Raw genomic sequence first — 19,963 nt, forward strand, 5'->3', positions numbered from 1 at the left:
CTTCAGGGCCACTGGCTACTGGGAGCCAGCCATGCCCCTATGGTGGATTGGCGCCCTGGTCACTGTGCCACCTCCAGCGGTCGTGTGGGTGGCATGGCCAGGGGAACAAGGACTGTGTTTCCAGCAGCCGCAGTTGGAAGGGATCCCTAGGGTCATCTAGTCCAACCCCCTCCACAATGCAGGACATTCACAATTACCTCCGCCCCCCCCCATACAACCAAGAGACCCCCTACTCCATGCCCAGAAGATGGCAAACAAACAAACAAACAAAAAACCTCCAGGATCCATGCCCCACCTGGCCTGGAGGGAAATTGCTTCCTGACCCCCAAAGTGGTGATACCCTGGGCAGGCATGCAAGAAAGGGCCACGAGAGCCAAACACTGACGCAACCCTTCCTGCCCTCCCTCTCATGATTAGCCTAAGTTCACTGAATCAGCCTTGCTGACAGATGGCCATCTGGCCTCTGCTTAAAAACCTCCAAGGAAGGAGTGCCCGCCACCTCCCGAGGAAGCCTGTTCCACTGAGGAACCGCAAAACAATTAGCAATTAGTAAAAAGATTCCCTGGCTACAGTTCATCAGCGTAGGGTTTTGTATGTGCGTGTGTGTGTGTTTAGTCACCTTGCAAGGTGTGACGCTTAAATACGAACAGCTCCGGTAGCAAATTCACAACTGCTACTCGATCCTTTGGACAACGTTTGGTTTTTGTTCTGCCTGACTTTTGCACTGAAAGCTGCCGAACAAACCGGTCTTCAGTGACAAACTGTTCTCCCCTCCCCACAACTTCCATAAGAACATAGGAAGAGCCCTGCTGGATCAGACCACTGGTCCATCTAGTCCAGCATCCTGTCTCACACAGTGGCCGGCCAGTTCCTCTGGAGCAACAGGGCAGAGAGGCTGAGGCCTTCCCCTGATATTGCCTCCTGTCACTGGGATTCAGAGGTTGACTGCCTCTGGCTATGGAGGTTCCCTTTAGAGTAAAAAAAAGGGGGGGGGAACTATAAAAACAGAGGGAGTCTCAAAGGTTGAGCTGGAAACTATAACTTCTTATAAAATACTTATATTTATTAGGAGTACACAATAGATATGATAAAAACACAAGGCCTAGAACACAGGCTACATATAAAGCCACCAGTATAAACTGTTACAGGAATATTCAGCACAGTTGATGATAACATGTAATATAAATGACCAATAGACCATATGCCTTTCGGCCTCTGAAACCTTTCTCATTGATCATATATCTAAAACATGATTATTAAAAACACATCTGGAAATTGGAAAACCTTCTGTCTTGTGTGGCCAGATATAAAGTAATAACCCCAATCATGGGTCTTTTAATGCGGTAACTAGCTCACACAAGCATCTGTTGTCAAATTATCAATATTTCCAGATGTGCATAACGGGGAGGGGCTGTGGCTCAGTGGTAGAGCATCTGCTTGGCATGCAGAAGGTTCCAGGTTCAATCCCCAGCATCTCAAAGGGACCACGGCAAGTTGGTGATGTGAAAGACCACTGCCTGAGACCCTGGAGAGGCGCTGCCAGTCAGAGTAGACAATACTGACTTTGATGGACCAAGAGTCTGATTCAGTATAAGGCAGCTTCGTGTGTTTTAGGGGAGGGGCCATGGTTCAGTGGTAGAGCATCTGCTTGGCATGCAGAAGGTCCCAGGTTCAATCCCCAGCATCTCCGGTTAAAGGGACTAAGCAAGCAGGTGACGCGAAAGACCTCAGCCTGAGACCCTGGAGAGCCGCTGCCGGTCTGATTAGACAATACTGACGTTGATGGACCAAGGGCCTGATTCAGTATAAGGCAGCTTCATGTGTTTCTGAGTTCAAGACCACCAGTGACAAAATCTATTAGGAGCAATTTTTGAAATACGCTGTGTAGATGCCAAATGGCATTATTGTTCGAGTTCAAATTCCTAGATGATATCCCATAATTTTAAAAAAAGGAAAAAAAGAGTCAAAGGGAGCTGAGGGAATCACAGGAAGGCATCAGATGCGAGAGATACACGGGAAGGGGGAGTCAAATGCCACTCCGCGGGAAAGGACTTTCTCTTTTTGGCAGATGTAAGTGGCTTTGATTCCTGCTGCCTCGTCTTTGCGGCAAACATCCTTCTCTGCCAAGGCAAACAGACCTTTGTTTCTCAGCCGGCTCTGTGGAGTTTTCCCATGGGGGAAGCAGGCTAATGGGACCCTGTTAAAGCTGACGAATGATGCTGACAAAACCCCAAGAAGCCTCAATGCAGGATAGGCGGCCTCCGAGGCGGTATCTATCCAGCACTTTCCCTGTTTGACGGGCAAATCTGAATGGCATCAGGGGTGGTGAGTAGAAAGCCTGGGATTCAACAGCACTCAGCTGTGCCAGTACTAGAGATTCAAAACAGATTCAAAACAGATAAAAGGAAGACCACGGTTACACAGCCCGGATAACCTACGAGAACCAATGAACTCTGACCGTGAAAGCCTTCGACAATATTTAGATAAAAGGAAGTATTTTTTCACACAACACATAGTTAAATGGTGGAACTCCCTGCCCCAGGATGTGGTGATGGCTGCCAGCTTGGAGGGCTTTAAGAGGGGAGTGGACATATTCATGGAGGAGAGGGGTATTCATGGCTATTAGTTAGAATGGATACTAGTCGTGCTGCATACCTGTTCTCTCTAGTATCAGAGGAGCATGCCTATTATTTTGGGTGCGGTGGAACACAGGCAGGATGGTGCTGCTGCAGTCGTCTTGTTAGTGGCTTCCTAGAGGCACCTGGTTGTGTGAACAGACTGTGTGAACAGACTGCTGGATTTGATGGGCTTTGGTCTGATCCAGCAGGGCCTTTCTTATGTGCTTATGAGAGAGGCTCTGTATACTGCACAGTTAAGTTGTGGGACTCCCTGCCCCAGGATGTGGTGATGGCTGCCAACTTGGAAGGCTTGAAGAGGGGAGTGGACATGTTCATGGAGGAGAGGGCTATCCACTGCTACTAGTCAAAATGGATGCTGGTCATGATGCACACCTAATTCTCTCCAGGATCAGAGGAGCAGGCCTGTTATCTAAGGTGCTGTGGAACACAGGCAGGATGGTGCTGCTGCACTCGTCTTGCTTGTGGGCTTCCTAGAGATACCAGTTTAGCCACTGTGTGAACAGACTGCTGGACTTGATGGGCCTTGGTCTGATCCAGCAGGGCTTTTCTTATGGTCTTATGCTCTGTCATGTCCCTCTGACCCCAGAGACAGTGTGCAGGGGGAGAAGGGCAGACGAGCGCAAGGTCAGAGTGGGAATGCCCCAAAGATGCAGCCCTGGTGAATCCCTCTGCCGATTCACTCACTTACCCCCTGGGCCCAACCCCCACTATGGGGACACCTGCACTAATCACTGGACAAAACATTTACTTCATTCCTTTTATACTTCGCCTTTCTCCCCAATGGGGACCCAAAGTACCTCGCATCGTTCTCCTCTCCTCCATTTTGTCCTCACAACAACCCTGTGAGGTATGGTAGGCGGAGAGCGGGTGACTGGCCGGAGGTCCCCCAGCGAGCTTCCGTGGCAGAGTGGGGATTCGAACCCGGCTCTCCCAGATTCTAGTCCAGCACCCCAACCACTACATCACGCTGGCTCCCAAAAAAACAGGTTGCAGCCAGTCATTCTGCTAAGGAGCATGGCTTCCTCTGCCCCGGGGGCGGGAGGAGGCAATGTGTGAAACACCCTCTTGCGCTGGAGGAAGTCTCCTTAGGCCAGGGGTGTCAAACATCAGGCTCGAGGGCCAGATCCGGCCCCTTAAGAACTGGAGACCAAGCCCTACGAGGACTTCCTTGGTGGTCTCCCATCCAAATACTGACCAGGGCTGACCCTGTTTAGCTTCTGAGACTTGAGGAGATCAGCCTAGCCTGGGCCGTCCTGGTCTGGACAGAGATGAAGAGAGGTGGAGAGCGACGAGGAGGATCAGGGGCCTGGAGACCGAACCCTGTGAGGAAAGGCTGAGGGACCTGGGAATGTTGCGTCTGGAGAAGAGGAGGTTGAAGAGGAACATGATTGTCCTCTTGAAGTATTTGAAGGGCTGTCGCTTAGAGGAGGGCAGGGAGCCGTTCCTGTTGGCAGCACAGGACAGGACTAATGGGTTCAAACTGTGGGCAGAAAGTAGGGTTGCCAACCTCCAGGTAGTAGCTGGAGATCTTCTGCTATTACAACTGATCTCCAGCCGATAGAGGTCAGCTCATCTGGAGAAAATGGCCGTTTGGCCAATTGAACTCTATGGCCTTGAAGTCCTCCCCCCCCCAACTCCACCCTCCTCAGGCTCCGCCCAAAAAAAACTCCCACCGGTGGCAAAGAGGGACCTGGCAACCCCAGTGGAAAGGTACCAGCTGAATATTAGGGGGAGAATTTTACAGTAAGAGTTGCTCAACAGTGGAATCGGCGCCCTAGGGAGGTGGTGAGCTCCCCCTCACTGGCCGTCTTTAAGCAGAGGCTGGACAAGCACTTGTCAGGGATGCTTTAGGCTGATCCTGCATTGAGCAGGGGGTTGGACTAGATGGCCTCCAAGGTCCCTTCCAGCTCTATGATTCTTATCCAGCCCGCGAGCCAGCCAAGGCGGCTACCCCCACCCACCACTCTCGATCTGGGCTGGCGAGGCATGGCCCGGCTCGACCAAGGGACATTTATGTCATATCCAGCCCTTGTAACAATTGAGTTCGACACCCTTGCCTTAGGCTAAAGGAAGTTGCAGCTATAAGCTGAACGCTAGTCTACAAACCAGGACAACCATGTATCGGTTGCTTGGTTACAAGCCCAGCTCCCCCCACCCCATAACACCAGCCATGGATCACATACAATGAGCTGTCGAAGAGAGTGTGGGTCGACCTCTCGCCTACATAATGTGCTGTTTTCTTAGTAGCAACTACCTGGCCGTTGAGGCATCGATTTCTGCATATCTATGAATGATGCTTGTCAGAGCGAGGGAGTTTGGGGCATCTCCGGAGGTCATTGCCGTTTATTAGAGAGGCGTATTAAAACGTATTTCAAAAGGTTGGCGTTCACTGCCTCCATGTTAATGTGGTTTAGCTGGGGAAACTCTTCCTGGCGTGGGGAGGGGCAGAGGAAGCCTCACCGGCTACATCTCTGCTCAGCAGCTGTAGCCTACACACGAGGAGAACCACAAAAAGATGGCCAGCATACCTACGGGGAATGTTTGCTTATCTATGCCCCAATCTGAGCTCTTTCACTGGGAGAAATTTTGACAGAGCCACAGTGGTTAGAATGTGGTTAGAACACAGAGAGGCAGCGTGGTGTAGTGGTTAGAGTATCTGACTAGGGTCTGGGAGATCAGAGTTTGAATCCCCACTCTGCCATGGACATTCGCTGGGTGACTTTGGGCCAGTCACAGATGCCTAGCCTACCTCGTACGGTTGTTGTAAGGATACAAGGGAGGAGAGGGGACGATGTCAGCCGCTTTGGATCCCCATTGGGGAGAAAGACAGGGTAAAAATGAAGTAAGTAAGTAAGTAAAATTGGGCTGGGAACTGAGAGAATCCATGAAGCTTTGTGGGTTCTCTTGGGTCATTCTCTCTCTCGGCATAACCTACCTTTTAGGGTTGTGGTGAGGAAATGGAGGAGGTAAAGAGAATTATGGGCCTTGCTCTGAGATCCTCGGAAGAACAGCAATACAAAAATTGTATGAGCAGCCATGTTACTCCAGGGAGCCAGCATGGTGTAGTGGTTAACAGCAGTGGTTTGGAGTGGTGGACTCTGATCTGGAGAACCGGGTTTGATTCCCCACTCCTCCACATGAGCGGCGGAGGCTAGTCTGGTGAACTGGATTTGTTTCCCCACTCCTACACATGAAGCCAGCTGGGTGACCTTGGGCTATGCACAGGTCTCTCAGCCCCACCTACCTCACAGTGTGTCTGTTGTGGGGAGGGGGAGGGGAAGGTGATTGTAAGCCGGTTTGATTCTCCCTTAAGTGACAGAGGAAGTCGACATATAAAAACCAACTCTTCTTCCACTGTAGTAAAACCAAGAAAGATTTCTGCAGTGCCTCAAAACCACAGGCTGCATCGTTCCCCAGAGAGAAACCCCATCAGGTGCAGCGGAGATTACTAGGGAGTAAACATGTGCAGGATTGGGGAGGAGCACAATGGGGTAGAAGGTTAAGAGGGTGAGAGCTTGTGCCACAATAAATCAAATTTGACCTGTCATTGATCTGTCCCGCTGGAGGTGATCTGGACGCATCTCGTGAGATGGAAGGAGGATCTTTCTACCTGCCATTGGGGATCCAAGTCCAATTAGATTCATAGAATCATACAGTTGGAAGGGACCACCAGGGTCATCTAGTCCAACCCCCTGCACAATGCAGGAAATTCACAACTACCTCCCTCCCCCCACACCCCCAGTGACGCCTACTCCATGCCCAGAAGATAACCCAAAAAATCCCTTCAGGATCCCTGGCCAATCTGGCCTGGAGGAAAATTGCTTCCTGACCCCAAAGTGGCGATCGGCATTTGCATGTAAAAAGGCCACAAGAGACAAGCACTGATGCAACCCTTCCTGCTCTCCTTCTCCTTCACAGAATCAGCATTGCTGACAGATGGCCATCTAGCCTCTTCTTAAAAACCTCCAGGGAAGGAGAGCATACCACCTCCCGAGGAAGCCTGTTCCACCGAGGAACCGCTCTGACTGTCAGAAAGTTCTTCCTAATGTCTAGATGGAAACTCTTTTGATTTAATTTCAACCTGTTGGTTCTGGTCCGACCTTCTGGGGCAACAGAAAACAACTCGGCACCCTCCTCCATAGGACAGCCCTTCAAGTACTTAAAGATGGTTACCGTATCCCCTCTCAGTCTCCTCCTCTTCAGGCTAAACATCCCCAGCTCCTTCAACCTTTCCTCACAGGGCTTGGTCTCCAGACCCCTCACCATCTTTGTTGCCCTCCTGTGGACACGTTCCAGCTTGTCTACCTCTTTCTTAAATTGCGGTGCCCAAAACTGAACACATTACTCTCGGTGAGGTCTAACCAGAGCAGAGCAAAGTTATGAGTTCCATCTGGTATGATGGGTTCCATCTCTATCCCCCGCACAGCGTGGGCCTCCCGGGGAATATTCAGTTCCGTTTCAACTGGAACCCTGAAGCTACTAATGATATTTGGTGTCGCATTTACGCTGTCTCAGTAATCCTTACAACGGTCCCATAAAGTAGGACGGGAATCTTACCCCATGTTATGACCTGCCTTGCCCATGAGGTGAGGCATGACTTCGTGGAGCACAACACCGAACCAGTGACAGGCAGTGCGGTACAGCACAGACAAGGACCCAGGAGACTCAGGTTCAAATCCTCCCTCACCCGCAAAGCAACCTGGCTGACCGTGGGTCAATCACTATCTTTCAGTCTAACCTACCTCGAAGGGTTGTTGTGAGGACAAAAAGAAGAAGAGTTGGTTTTTATACCCCAATTTTCTCTACCTTTAAGGAGAATCAAACTGGCTTAAAATCTCCTTCCCTTCCTCTCCTCACAACACACTCCTTGTGAGGTAGGTGGGGCTGAGAGAGTTCAGAGAGAACTGTAACTAGCCCAAGGCCACCTAGCAGGCTTCATGTATAGGAGGAGGAAGAAGAAGAAGAGTTGGTTTTTATATGACGACTTTCTCTACCACTTAAGGAAGAATCAAACCGGCTTCCAATCACCTTCCCTTTCCCACAACAGACACCCTGTGAGGTAGGTGGGGCTGCGAGGTAGGTGGGGCTGACTAGCCCAAGGTCACCCAGCTGGCTTCGTGTATAGGAGTGGGGAAACCAACCCGTTTCACCAGATTAGCCTCCGCCGCTCATGGCTCTCAAAATAGAGGGGGAGATCCAGGTACGCTGCCCCGGGCTCTTTGGAGCAAAGGTGAGCAGAGAAACAGACAAGACAGACTGGAGTTCCAGCCGCAGCTTCAACAACTATGGGGCAGAAGAGGACCAGCTGTTCAAATCCGCCTTTGCACACCGAAATCTTCTCAATCCAGATTTCCCAGCTTTGAAAATCCCCCATATGTTGAGTTTCTGCGAACCTTCGCCTCTTCCCCGGAGACAAAATGTCACAGGGTGGCTGCGGACTCCCACGCTCCCATCCTGGGCTGCCCAGGGAGGGGGCTGCGGGGAGGAGAACTCAATTATCTCCATGCGCCCGCCGCCTCCGTGAGAGATGATGCTCGGCTTATGCATTCTGTCAGGGCAGGGGGGGGAAGAAGCTGTCCACCCACGTTGCCGTCACTTCCCTGCCCTAGTTACCTCAGAGAGGGGGTCGCCTCCGCACAGCTGGCTCGTGGACAGGAGGGGCGCGCGAAAGGAGGGGTGAGGGGTGGAGTGGGCATCGGCAGGAGGATGCCGAAAACCCAGCCCTGCCTCTTGCACTCGATCCTCCGCTCGAGACCTCCTCTTCACTTCACTCCTTCTTCAGCTAAGGAAAGCTTGACGGAGAGAGGCTGAGCGGCTGGTTGGTATTCAGAAGATGCAACCGTGGCAGGATTGCTCACCATGTTGAAAAAATTTCAATTTTGGGAACAGTCATAAGAACATAAGAAAGGCCCTGCTGGATCAGACCAAGGCCCGTCAAGTCCAGCAGTCTGTTCACACAGTGGCCAACCAGGTGCCTCTAGGAAGCCCACAAGCAAGACCACTTCAGCAGCACCATCCTGCCCGTGTTTCACAGCACCTAAGATAATAGGCCTGCTCCTCTGATACTGGAGAGAGTAGGTATGCATTGTGACTAGTATTGAGCTTGACTAGTAGCCGTGGATAGCCCTCTCCTCCAAGAACATGTTCCACGCCCCTCTTAAAGCCTTCCAAGTTGGCAGCCATCACCACATCCTGGGGCAGGGAGTTCCACAATTTAACTCTGTGTTGTGAGAAAAAATACTTCCTTTTATCTGTTTTGAATCTCTCGCCTTTGTTTCAGCAGATCACCCCGCCTTCTGGGATTTTGAGAGAGGGAGAAAAGCTTCTCCCTGTCCACTCTCTCCACACCATGCATAATTTTATAGACCTCTGTCATGTCTCCCTTCAGCCGCCTTCTTTCCAAGCTAAACAGCCCTAAACGCTTTAACTGCTCCTCATAGGGCAGCTGCTCTAGTCCCCAGATCATTTCGGTCGCTCTTTTCTGCACCTTCTCAAGCTCTGCAACATCCTTTTATTTAGGTGAGGAGATCATGTCCACTCCCCTCTTCAAGCCTTCCAAGTTGGCAGCCATCACCATATCCTGGGGCAGAGAGTTCCACAATTTAACTATTTAGTTTCCAAGGCCTGCTCCACCAACACTGTCCAGGTCTCTCTTGGGCATCACCACCTGCCCTCTCTTTAGAGACAAACACCACAGCCCTTCATGGTCTGTCAGCCAGCTCCACACACTCAGCACTTCACTGGAGCCAGGCAGAGCCCCAGAATGTATTCGCAGAGAGGGGGTTCACTCCCAGTATTTGTGAAGGAGCAGCGCCAAAAGGGTAGCTCAGTTAGTAGAGTCAGATTTTTAATCTGAAGCTCCAGGGTTCAAGTCCCCTCTAGGGTCTTAGCCATTTTGCCCTGACCTGGATGGCTCAGGCTAGCCCAATCTCCTCAGAGCTCAGAAGCTAAGCAGGGTCAGCCCTGGTTGGTGCTTGGATGGGAGACCACCAAGGGAGTCCAGGGTTGCTACACAGAGGCAAGCGACGGCAAACCACTTCTGAACGTCTCTTGCCTTGAAAACCCTTTGGGGTCACCATAAGTCAGCTGCCACTTGATGGCACTTTACACACAACACTACAAATAATACTATTGCCCTGACCTGGACAGACCACGCTTGCCCAGTCTTATAATCATAGATTCATAGAGTTGGAAGGGACCACCAGGGAAATCTAGTCCAACCCCCTGCACAATGCAGGAAATTTAAAACTGCCTCCCCTCCCCACACTCAGTGACCCCTACTCCATGCCCAGAAGATGGCCAAGATGCCCTCCTTCCCATCATCTGCCCAAGGTCATAGAATCATAATTGCTGACAGATGGCCATCTACCCTCCGCTTAAAACATCCAGGGAAGGAGAGCCCACCACCTCCCGAGGAAGCCTGTTCCACTGAGGAACCGCTATGACTGTTAGAAAATTCTTCCTGATGTCTAGACGGAAACTCTTTTGATTTAATTTCAATCCGTTAGTTCTGGTCCGACCTTCTGGGGCAACAGAAAAGAACTCAGCACCCTCCTCTCTATGACAGCCCTTCAAGTACTTGAAGATGGTTATCATTTCCCCTCTCAGTCTTCTCCTCTCCAGACTAAACATACCCAGCTCCTTCAACCTTTCCTCATAGTACTTGGTCTCCAGACCCCTCACCATCTTTGTTGCCCTCCTCTGGACACGTTCCAGCTTGTCTACATCCTTCTTAAATTGCGGTGCCCAAAACTGAACACAATACTCTAGGTGATGTTTAACCAGAACAGAGTAAAGTGATACCGTCAGATCTCAGAAACTTAGCAAGATTATTATTTGGATTATTATTATTATTTGAAGACAACCAAGGAAGTCCAGGGTTACAAAGAAGCAGGCAATGGCAAACCACCTCTGTATGTCTTTTGCCATGACCTGGATGGCCCCACTAGCCCGATCTCATCAGATCTTAGAAGCTAAGCAGGGTCAGCCCTGGTTGGTACTTGGATGGAAGACCACCAAGGGAGTCCAGGGTTGCTATGCAGAGACAGCCAATGGCTAACCAACCACCTGTGAACGTCTACTCCCTCGAAAACCCCAAGGAGTCGCCATAAGTCGGCTGTGACTCGACGGCACTTTCTACCACCCCTAGAACCAAAAGGCCTCTTTTGAGCTTATGGTAAGTGTTTCTCTCGCCCCACAAACCTCTGCCGATTTTTTTAATGGAACATGAGTTGGGGGGCCCGCACCTCACATTTCACATCCAGCGCTTCTTTTCCACCCTCCCGCCCTGCCTGTTTGGGAAGCGAGGCGCGCATCAACAGCACGCTTCTCTGTGAGCCGACATCCAGCTCTTGGGCCATACGAGGTTGGTCGAGACACACGGCGACCCGGTTTATCCCCCATTTATTTCCCAACGTCAAGCTCACGCCAGCATCGTGTGGCTTGCTACTGCGGGAAGCTTGGTGCAAACACCTGAACCTCGGCCAAGAAAGGAGAGGGGAGGACAGCCCAGGGGAAAGAGGGAAATGCCCAGGCAGGGGATTCTGGGGTTCAATACTACGGTGAGAAGAAAGGTCAGGAAATGTCAGACAGACAGCTGGCCCCCTCCCAAAGGAGGCCTGGGGAGGACGTTGAGGAGCAGGAATTAGGAAGGCTGTCTCTGTGCGGAGAGGCAGGATCCAGGGAGAAGGAGAGGAGGAAGATGAACACATTGGTGAGCGAGGCGAGAAGGCAGAGAGGTGGCTGATGGGTGAGGAGGGCAGGGCTGGCTTGGTGGATGGGGAGAACAGACTGGTGGGGGGGATGACTCGACAGACAGCTGACAGATGAAGAGGTGCATAGGGGGTGGGGAAATGGGCAGGGCTTCCCTTCCAGCCCTTCAGCCACTTAACAGTTTCTCTGAAGATGCGGCCCCACAGACTGCAGAGTTGGCTAGGGGGTCAAAGCGCCCGACAAACAACGAGTGGTATAATGGTGGGAGTGTCAAGCCCGGATCGGGGAGACCCCAGTTCGAATCCCCACTCTATTGGACCTTAGTGCTTAAGGACTCAAATCGCAAACGTTCGCCTCGCTTCTTCCAGATACCCTTTAAGAGAACTTGTTCCTTGCAAGACTATTTCAGCTGGCTAGAAATCCATAAATTTAGACGGGCTTTCTTATGGGCACAGTGCAATGCCTTAGACTCAGCCGAGACGCAAGGGAGATACAATAACATTACTGCAGAAGAACACAAATGCCCATTTTTGTTCGGATCAAGTCGATTCCCTAGCCCGCGTTGTTTTATCATGTTCACAAAACAATACTGCACAAAATAAACATATTACTCCCTGGATAGACCAGCTAATGACACTTTCTGAGCAGTGGATACTGCATTATCTGCTGTCAAGTAGATCAGTGAGTTGCATGAGAAACGTGGCAACATCTCTCTCTATAGTGTCAAGAAAAAATTAATTTTCATCTCCCCCATTTTTAAAAAAAGCGTGAAATGGTAGATGAATAGTTAGCTGTTAAATCCAGCGAAAGGCATCTCCACTCTGCCACAGAAGCTCGCTGGGTGACCCTGGGCCAGTCACACACTCTCTGTTTAACTTACCCCACAGGGTTGTTGTGAAGATAAAATGGAGAATGGTCCCCTGCTTCAGGTCCCCACCAGGAAGAAAAGTGGGGCAGATAAGCAAATAAAACAGTGATGTGTAGTGGTTAGAGGGTCAGACTAAAATCTGGGAGACCTGGGTTCAAATCCACCGGCTGCCTCCCAGCTCATTGAGTGACCTTGGGTCAGTCCTCCTCTGTCAGCCTAATCTACCTTGAAGGTAGGGATGCCAGCCTCCAGGTGGGACCTGGGGATGCCCCGGAATTACAGCTCATCTCCGGACTACTGAGATCAGTTCCCCTGGAGAAAATGGCTGCTTTGGAGGGTGGACTCTATGGCGGTATACCCCACTGAGGTTTCTGTCCTTCCCAGGCACTACCCCCAAATCTCCAGGAGTTCCCTAACCTGGATCTGGCAACCCAAACCCCCAAACCCCACCAGCAGCCAGGCGGGACCTGACAACCTTACTTGCAGGGCTGTTGTGAGAATAAAACTGAGGAAAGGAAACTCACATACTTGAGTTCCTTAGGGGGGAGGGGATAAAAAAAGTAAACAGCTGGAGGGGCAAAGCCATGAAGAGTTGGCAGAGGGCCACATGGGAGGGGTCCCAGCCTGTTTTAGAAGGCTCCTAATTGGACACCGTTTCCAGCACTGGCAGCCTTCAAAAACAGGCAGCAGCCCAGTTGCCCTCTGGCTGAAAAATGTGCCCTCCCCCAAAGAAGCGTAATGAAGAAAGAGGGGGGGGGGTGAATATATGAATCTGCCTTATACTGGGTCAGAACTTTGGTCCATAAAAGTCATTATTGTTTACTTAGACTGGTAACAGATCTCCAGAGTCTCGGGCAGAGGTTTTTCACATCACCTCCTACCTGATCCTTTAAACTGGAGACACCGGGGATTGAACCTGGGACCTTCTGCATGCTTAGTAGATGCTCTGCCCCTGAACCATGGCCTCTCCCACCACAAAATAGACTGGAAATCCTGCTCACTCTGGAGATCAGACATCATCAAAGAACCTTATACTGAATTAGACCCTTGGTCCATCAAGGTCTACTCAGACTGGCAGCGGCTCTCCAGGGTCTCAGGTGGAGGTATTTCACATCACTTGGTCCTTCTAAGTGGAGATGCGGGGGATAGAACCTGGGACCTTCTGTATGACAAACGGATGCTCTGCCATTGAGCCATGGCCCCTCCCCAAACATACATTAAGCTGCCTTAGACTGAATCAGACCCTTGGCCCATCAACGTCAGTATTACCTACTTTGACCAGCAGCAGCTCTCCAGGGTTTTTTCCATCATCAGCTACCTGGTCCTGCTAACTGGAGGTGCCGGGGATTGAACCTGGGACCTTCTGCATGCCAAAGAGACACTCTGTCACTGAGCCACAGCCCCTCCCCACGCGTTGCAGAAACCAGGGGACGGACACACAGAGAAACCAGGGGACGGACACACAGAGAAACCAGGGCTGGCCGAGGCTTTCGAGCCATGAGAGGGCCGTCTCCACAACCCGAGCCCCGCCGCCAAGCCCAGGACGCGCCGCCCTGGGAGAGCGGGCCTCACCTTGTGGAGCTTCCACATGGCCCCCAGGGCCTTGACCTCGTGGCTGGAGTGCTTGCCCTCCTCCAGGCACTGGTAGCAGACGGGGATCTTGCACTGGACGCAGTACATGCTGTGGTTCTCCAGCTCATGGTCGGTGCAGGTGGAGATCTTGCGGGGGCTGAGCCGGCGGCTGACCCGGCCTTGGGCCGGGGGCAGCAGGCGGTGCTTGGCCAGGGGCCCGCGGGGCGGGTGGCAGCGCAGGCGGCAGGGGTCGCAGTAGAAGACGTCGCACTGCTCGCACATGACGGTGGCCTCCTTGGGGGCCTTCTCGCACAGCTGGCAGCGCAGGGCGGCCGCCTTGCTCTGCTGGTAGCGGTCGATCACCCCCTCCAGCACCCGGTTCTTGGGGAAGCCGCGCAGCCCCCGCTCGTCCAGGATCAGGCTGCGGTGGCAGAGCGGGCAGGTCAGGCAGGCGTTGCGGGGCACGGGGGCCAGGGAGGCGGCCGAGGCGGGGGGCAGGTGGGGCGGGGGCGGCACGGCGGGGGGGAAGACCCGCACCCCGTTGGGCGACTTCTGGCAGGGGGTGGTGGGGGCGCTGGCGAAGCCCCCGTAGGAGCCGTAGCCGCTGTCGGCCTCGCTGTACAGGCTCATCTTGTCCAGGTCCAGGTAGTCGTAGTCGGCGGAGCCCGAGGCCCGGCGGCTCTGGGGGGACTCGGCCTCGGGGGTCTGCACCAGGATGTTGCGGGCACACGCCTGGCACAGGTTGTGCGAGCAGGGCAGGATGAGCGGCTCCCGGAAGAAGGAGCCGCACACCGGGCACTTGAGCTCCTCTTCCATCTCGTCCATGGGGCGCCGCCGCCGGGCTGCCTGCTGCTGGCGCCTGCGGGGGGACCCGAGCAGCGCCTTCAGCACCGCGGACAGCGACTCGCCCGCGTCGTCGCAGCCGCCGACCGCCCTCCGCGCCGCTCCGGCCAGCACTGGCAGCCTCCCCTCCGCAGCCTCCCCTCCGCGCCTCGCGCCCCGCCCCCGGCGCCTCCCATTGGCCGCGCGCCGCCGGGGCCGGGCTGCCATTGGGCCGGAGCGGGGCCCCCCACCCCGCCCGCCGCCTCCCCTGCAGGGACGGCCCGGGCCGGACGGGGATTGGCTGGCTGGCTTCTCTCTGCCACGCCCCCCCCCCGCTCGGGGACTGACGGCTGCCGCTGCTGCGGGTAAATCCAGAGCGCCTCTGCACAGGAGCTGGGGTTGCCAACTCCCGGGGGAGACATTCCTGGAGATTAGGGGGTGGAGCCTGGGGAGGGAGAGAGTGGAAGGGAAGACGCTTTTCTCGCGCTCTCCTAACGCGGGTCATCTGCTGAAGCTGCTGGAGGGTGAGAGGTTCAAAACATAGAATCATAAAGTCGGAAGGGACCCCCAGGGTCATCTAGTCCAACCCCCTGCACAATGCAGGAAATTCAGAACTACTTCCCCCCTCCACACCCCCAGTGGCCCCTACTCCATGCCCAGAAGATGGCCAAGATGCCCTCCCTCTCATGATCTGCCTAAGGTCATAGAATCAGCATTGCTGACAGATGGCCATCTAGCCTCTGCTTAAAAACCTCCAGGGAAGGAGAGCTCACCACCTCCCGAGGAAGCCTGTTCCACTGAGGAACCGCTCTAACTGTTAAAAAATTCTTCCTAATGTCTAGACAGAAACTCTTTTGATTTATTTTCAACCCGTTGGTTCCGGTCCGACCTTCTGGGGCAACAGAAAACAACTCGGCACCCTCCTCTATATGTCAGCCCTTCAAGTACCTGAAGCTGGTTATCACATCCCCTCTCAGCTTCTCCTCTTCTTCAGGCTAAACGTCCCCAGCTCCTTCAACCTTTCCTCCTAGGATTTGGTCTCCAGACCTCTCTCAGTATAAGAATTCTGGCTTCCCCACCCCTCTTTCTTTTAACTGCACATATGCTTACAAAGCCCATTCAACTGGGGAGGGAGTGTTATTGCCAAAACCGGCCGCAGGTTCCTCCTGGGTGTATTTCTGAGGTCTCCTGATAGCGGCCTGCAGGCCCTCATTTGTTTTTCCGATTGACTGCCTGAGTGGCCTCCCCCCCCCCCCACACACACACACACCGCCCAGCTCCCTTTGGCTAAGCACAAACCACCCTCTCTCATTTTTCTATCTCTGTGGGACCATCTTGGGTCATTTTTCACTGTGGCAGGGTGAGCGATGTGGGGGGCTTAAGTGCTCTGTTGGGCATGCAAATAAGGAGAGACGTGCAGAGGATTGGGAAGCAGGGAGAGCGCTGGAAGCCCTTTCCCCAGCCCTCCCTCCTCCATCGTGTTCCAGTCCGTCCTGCCATTTTCCCCACCTGATGCAGCCCCTCTCAGCCTGAGAAAGCCGTGGGTCGTGGGAGATGCTCCCCCTCCTCGCTCGGGTTTGACGTCACCCCAAGGAGCGCTGCTGTTCTCAGAGCCAAAATAGCTGTGATAATTGCTTTCCTGGTTGCTGAAGGCTTTGGAGAGCCGCAGTGGTGGTTAGCAATGAGTGGAACCCCTTTAGGAAACATGAGAGATTGCCTGGCTCTTCAGCTCTGGTTTGGTGCAGGCCCAGCTATTAATACGCAACATCATGTATTTTACAATTTGGTTCTATCACCGTGAACATTCAAAATTGGGTGCAGAAGTATTTAGCATTCTGTGAATCTCACGTCTTTCTTTCTTTCTTTCTTTCTTTCTTTCTTTCCTTCCTTCCTTCCTTCCTTCCTTCCTTCCTTCCTTCCTTCCTTCCTTCCTTCCTTCCTTCCTTCCTTCCTTCCAAAACATATTTACTTGTGTGTGTGTTAAGGGCTGTCAGGTCGCCGCCAAGTCATGGCGACCCTATGAATCAGTGTCCTCCAAAACGTCCTATCCTTAACAGCCTTGCTCAGATCTGGCAAACTGAGGGTTGTGGCTTCCTTTATAGAGTCAATCCATCTCTTGTTGGGTCTTCCTCTTTTCCTGCTACCTTCCACTTTTCCTAGCATGATTGTCTTTTCCAGTGTCTTTTGTCTTCTCATAATGTGACCAAAGTACAGCAGCCTCAATTTAGTCATCTTAGCTTCTAGGGTCAGTTCATTTACTTACGTGTGTGTGTGTAAAGTGCCGTCAAGTCGAAGCCAACTTATGGTAGCCACATATGGGGTTTGCAAGGCAAGAGACAACAGATGTGGTTTGCCCTTGCCTTCCTCTGCATAGCGACCCTAGACTTTTCTTGGTGGTCTCCCATCCAAGTACTAACCAGGGCCAATCCTGCTTAGCTTCTGAGATCTGATGAGATTGGGCTATAGTACTATGCTGCCCCCCCTCCCATTTACTTACAAAATTTGTATCCCACCTTTCTGCTCCTACCCGGGCCACCAAGGTGGCTAAAGGTTTAAAACATACATGATAAAATAACATTTGAAAACCATTAAAATCAACCCCCCTCCCAAACACACATTGATAAAACAATTTTAAAAAGAAGAGTTAAAAATATAGTTAAAATACATATAACAGTTAAAAAATATATAATTTTTTTAAAAAAAATGGTTAGGAGGGGGGGTACTTGTTGAGCGAATGCCAAATGAAACAAACAAACAAAAAAGCTTCACCCTGTGGAAGACGGCAACAGAAGGGGACAGGCGACCCTCCCTGGAGAGAGAGTTCCAGAGTTTTGGTGCCACAGCTAAGATGACTGTAGTGGTCAGGTGGGTTCATAAGGGAGTAAGCGTGGTGTAGTGGTTAAGAACTGTGGTTTGGAGCGGCGGACTCTGATCTGGAGAACCGGGTTTGATTCCAGGTTTGATTTGGGGTGTGGGGAATCAAACCCGGTTCTCCAGAACAGAGTCCACTCTTCCAAACCACCGCTCTTAACCACTACACCACATTGGCTCTCCAGAGCTGAAGTCAAAGAACTGGAGTCCAGTAGCACCTTGGGGACCCACAAGATCTCCAGGGTATAAGCTTCTGAGAGTATTTGAAGAAGGGAGTTTTGACTCTCAAAAGCTTTTAACCAGGAAATCACATTGGTCTCTAAGGTGCTACTGAGGCTTGAATCTAGCTCCCCCACCCCATAAACATGAAGTTTGTGTCTTGCAAAACTGGAAGGAGGGAACAGAATTCTGTGTGTGTGTGCATTTCCATACATGCATGCATTTTGTGAGTGTCCTGTCATAAGAACATAAGAAAGACCATGCTGGATCAGACCAAGGTCCACCAAGTCCAGCAGTCTGTTCACACAGTGGCCAACCAGGTGCCTCCAGGAAGCCCCCAAACAAGACGACTGCAGCAGCACCATCCTGCCTGTGTTCCAAAGCACCTAATATAATAGGCATGCTCCTCTGATTCTGGAACAAATAGGTGTGCAACATGACTAGTATCCTTTTTTACTAGTAGCCATGGGTAGCCCTCTCCTCCATGAACATGCCCACTTCCCTCTTAAAGCCTTCCAGGTCAGCAACCAGCACCACATCCTGTGGCAGGGAGTTCCACAATTTAAATATGTCTTGCGTGAAGAAATACTTCCTTTTATCTGTTTTGAATCTCTAACCCTCCAACTTCAGCAGATGACCCCGCGTTCTAGTATTATGAGAGTGGGAGAAAAGCTCCTCCCTGTCTACAGGCAGGATGCTGCTGCTGCAGTCATCTTGTCTGGGGGCTTCCTAGAGGCACCTGGTTGCCCACTGTGTGAACAGACTGCTGGACTTGATGGACCTTGGTCTGATCCAGCAGGGCCTTTCTTATGTTCTTACATTCTTATGAATTGTAGTGTTGACAGCAGGTCGCCTGGTTCTTGCAAACTGCAACTGCTTAGCAACCGCAAGCTATCCTGATTTCTCCGACAGCCTGGGGAGGGGGGCTAAGACGCGGCAGCCCACGAGCCCCCAGGGGCTGGCAATGCGCCTGCTCACCCTTCCCTAGCAACCGGAACACATGTCCATTTCCTCAGCATGTGGGTTGGCCCTGAAATGTGTGTTGGCTCTGGGATAGAACAGAGCATCTGCAGAAAACACAGCCAGCTTCGGATGAAGTGCCCTCTCCGATTTCAGCTCTTGCCCGGCTTTCTTGCCAGGATCCATGACTCAGCTCCTTGAAAGCTTTCGAAAGAGGCATGACTCAGAACGGCGGCCTCCTGCCAAGTCATTCTGTGGCTAAATCCTCCCCCCAAGGGCCAGATCCAATTCACCATAAATTCATAGAAGTTACCTTGGGGAACCGCATCAAAGCTTGGTCAAATCCAAGGTTCTGTGTTCAGTGAAGGCCAGCCAAATGACACCTGGTGGAGAGTTCAAAAGCAGGCCAGAGGTGTTGTGAGGGTCTCTGTGTATGTGTCTCTGCTTCCCATCACCTGCTATCAGTGAACTCGTAAAAGCAGTTCACACCTTCTGGTCTCAGGCGCCAGGCCTGATTGCCCCATGTATCTTCCCCCCCGCTGTTCTTCCTGTCAGTACTCCCTCAGGCCGATGCGGCCTTGGAAGTGTGATAGCTTCACCAGACTTCCTGGGACTCGTCTGATGTTTTGTATTATGCCAAGCTTGTAACTTCCCATAACAATAAGTGTGAACCCCAGTGCCCCAGTGCCCTGGAGTCAATATATTCTGTAAACCCGATTAGCCCCTCACTTGCAACTTGCTATCTGTGCCTGTCTCAGCTCCTGATGTCTTCAATAAATCCTTTGTTTCTTTATCAACGTCTGAACATTTGATTTTGAGAAGTAAACTCAGAGAGAGGGGATCTCTCACATTAAGTTGCAAGTCTTTGCCTCTCGAACTGCTGCTGTACCTTTTGGGACAGAATGTCAGGCGATGAGGAAAACACCCCTACTACCCCTGACGCACCGGATGGACCGGTGGTACCGGAGAAGCCGGATCCCAAGGAGGAGGGTGCCAAGCCAAAGAAGCCTAGGGGTCCCATCCCCGACCAAGGCCGAGGACTTTTTAACAATTGGCTGGACTCCCCCAAGGGTTGGTCTCTCTCCCGAACCGCGGCGAAGGATCGCCGTTTAGCCTTCCCCAGCACGGGACTTGAAGGGGACCCGGCGCGCAAGGAAGCCCTGATGGAAGAGGAACGCAGGCAGTGGCTGGAGGATCGCCAAGCCATGCAGGAACAGATGGAGTCCATGCGGCGGGTGATGGGTGAGATGGCCGCGGCCCTGGATGCCTTGAAAGTGCAACCGCCTGCCGGCAACCTCCC

General features: G+C 52.3%; 1 protein-coding gene across 6 annotated transcripts in view; it reads right to left on the bottom strand.

The window, feature by feature from the left end:
* The window catches only part of TRIM9 (tripartite motif containing 9), a 94,378-nt gene extending 79,762 nt beyond the window's left edge, over positions 1–14,616 (bottom strand). For all 6 annotated transcript variants that reach the window (XM_056852230.1, XM_056852225.1, XM_056852229.1 and 3 more), the window contains exon 1: positions 13,792–14,616. In XM_056852230.1, the coding sequence (XP_056708208.1) occupies positions 13,792–14,616 (825 nt within the window). The remainder of the gene's footprint in view (positions 1–13,791) is intronic.
* Positions 14,617–19,963: the final 5,347 nt, after the last annotated feature.

This window comes from Euleptes europaea, chromosome 6 (assembly GCF_029931775.1).
Source record: "Euleptes europaea isolate rEulEur1 chromosome 6, rEulEur1.hap1, whole genome shotgun sequence".
NCBI classification, from domain to species: Eukaryota; Metazoa; Chordata; class Lepidosauria; order Squamata; family Sphaerodactylidae; genus Euleptes; species Euleptes europaea.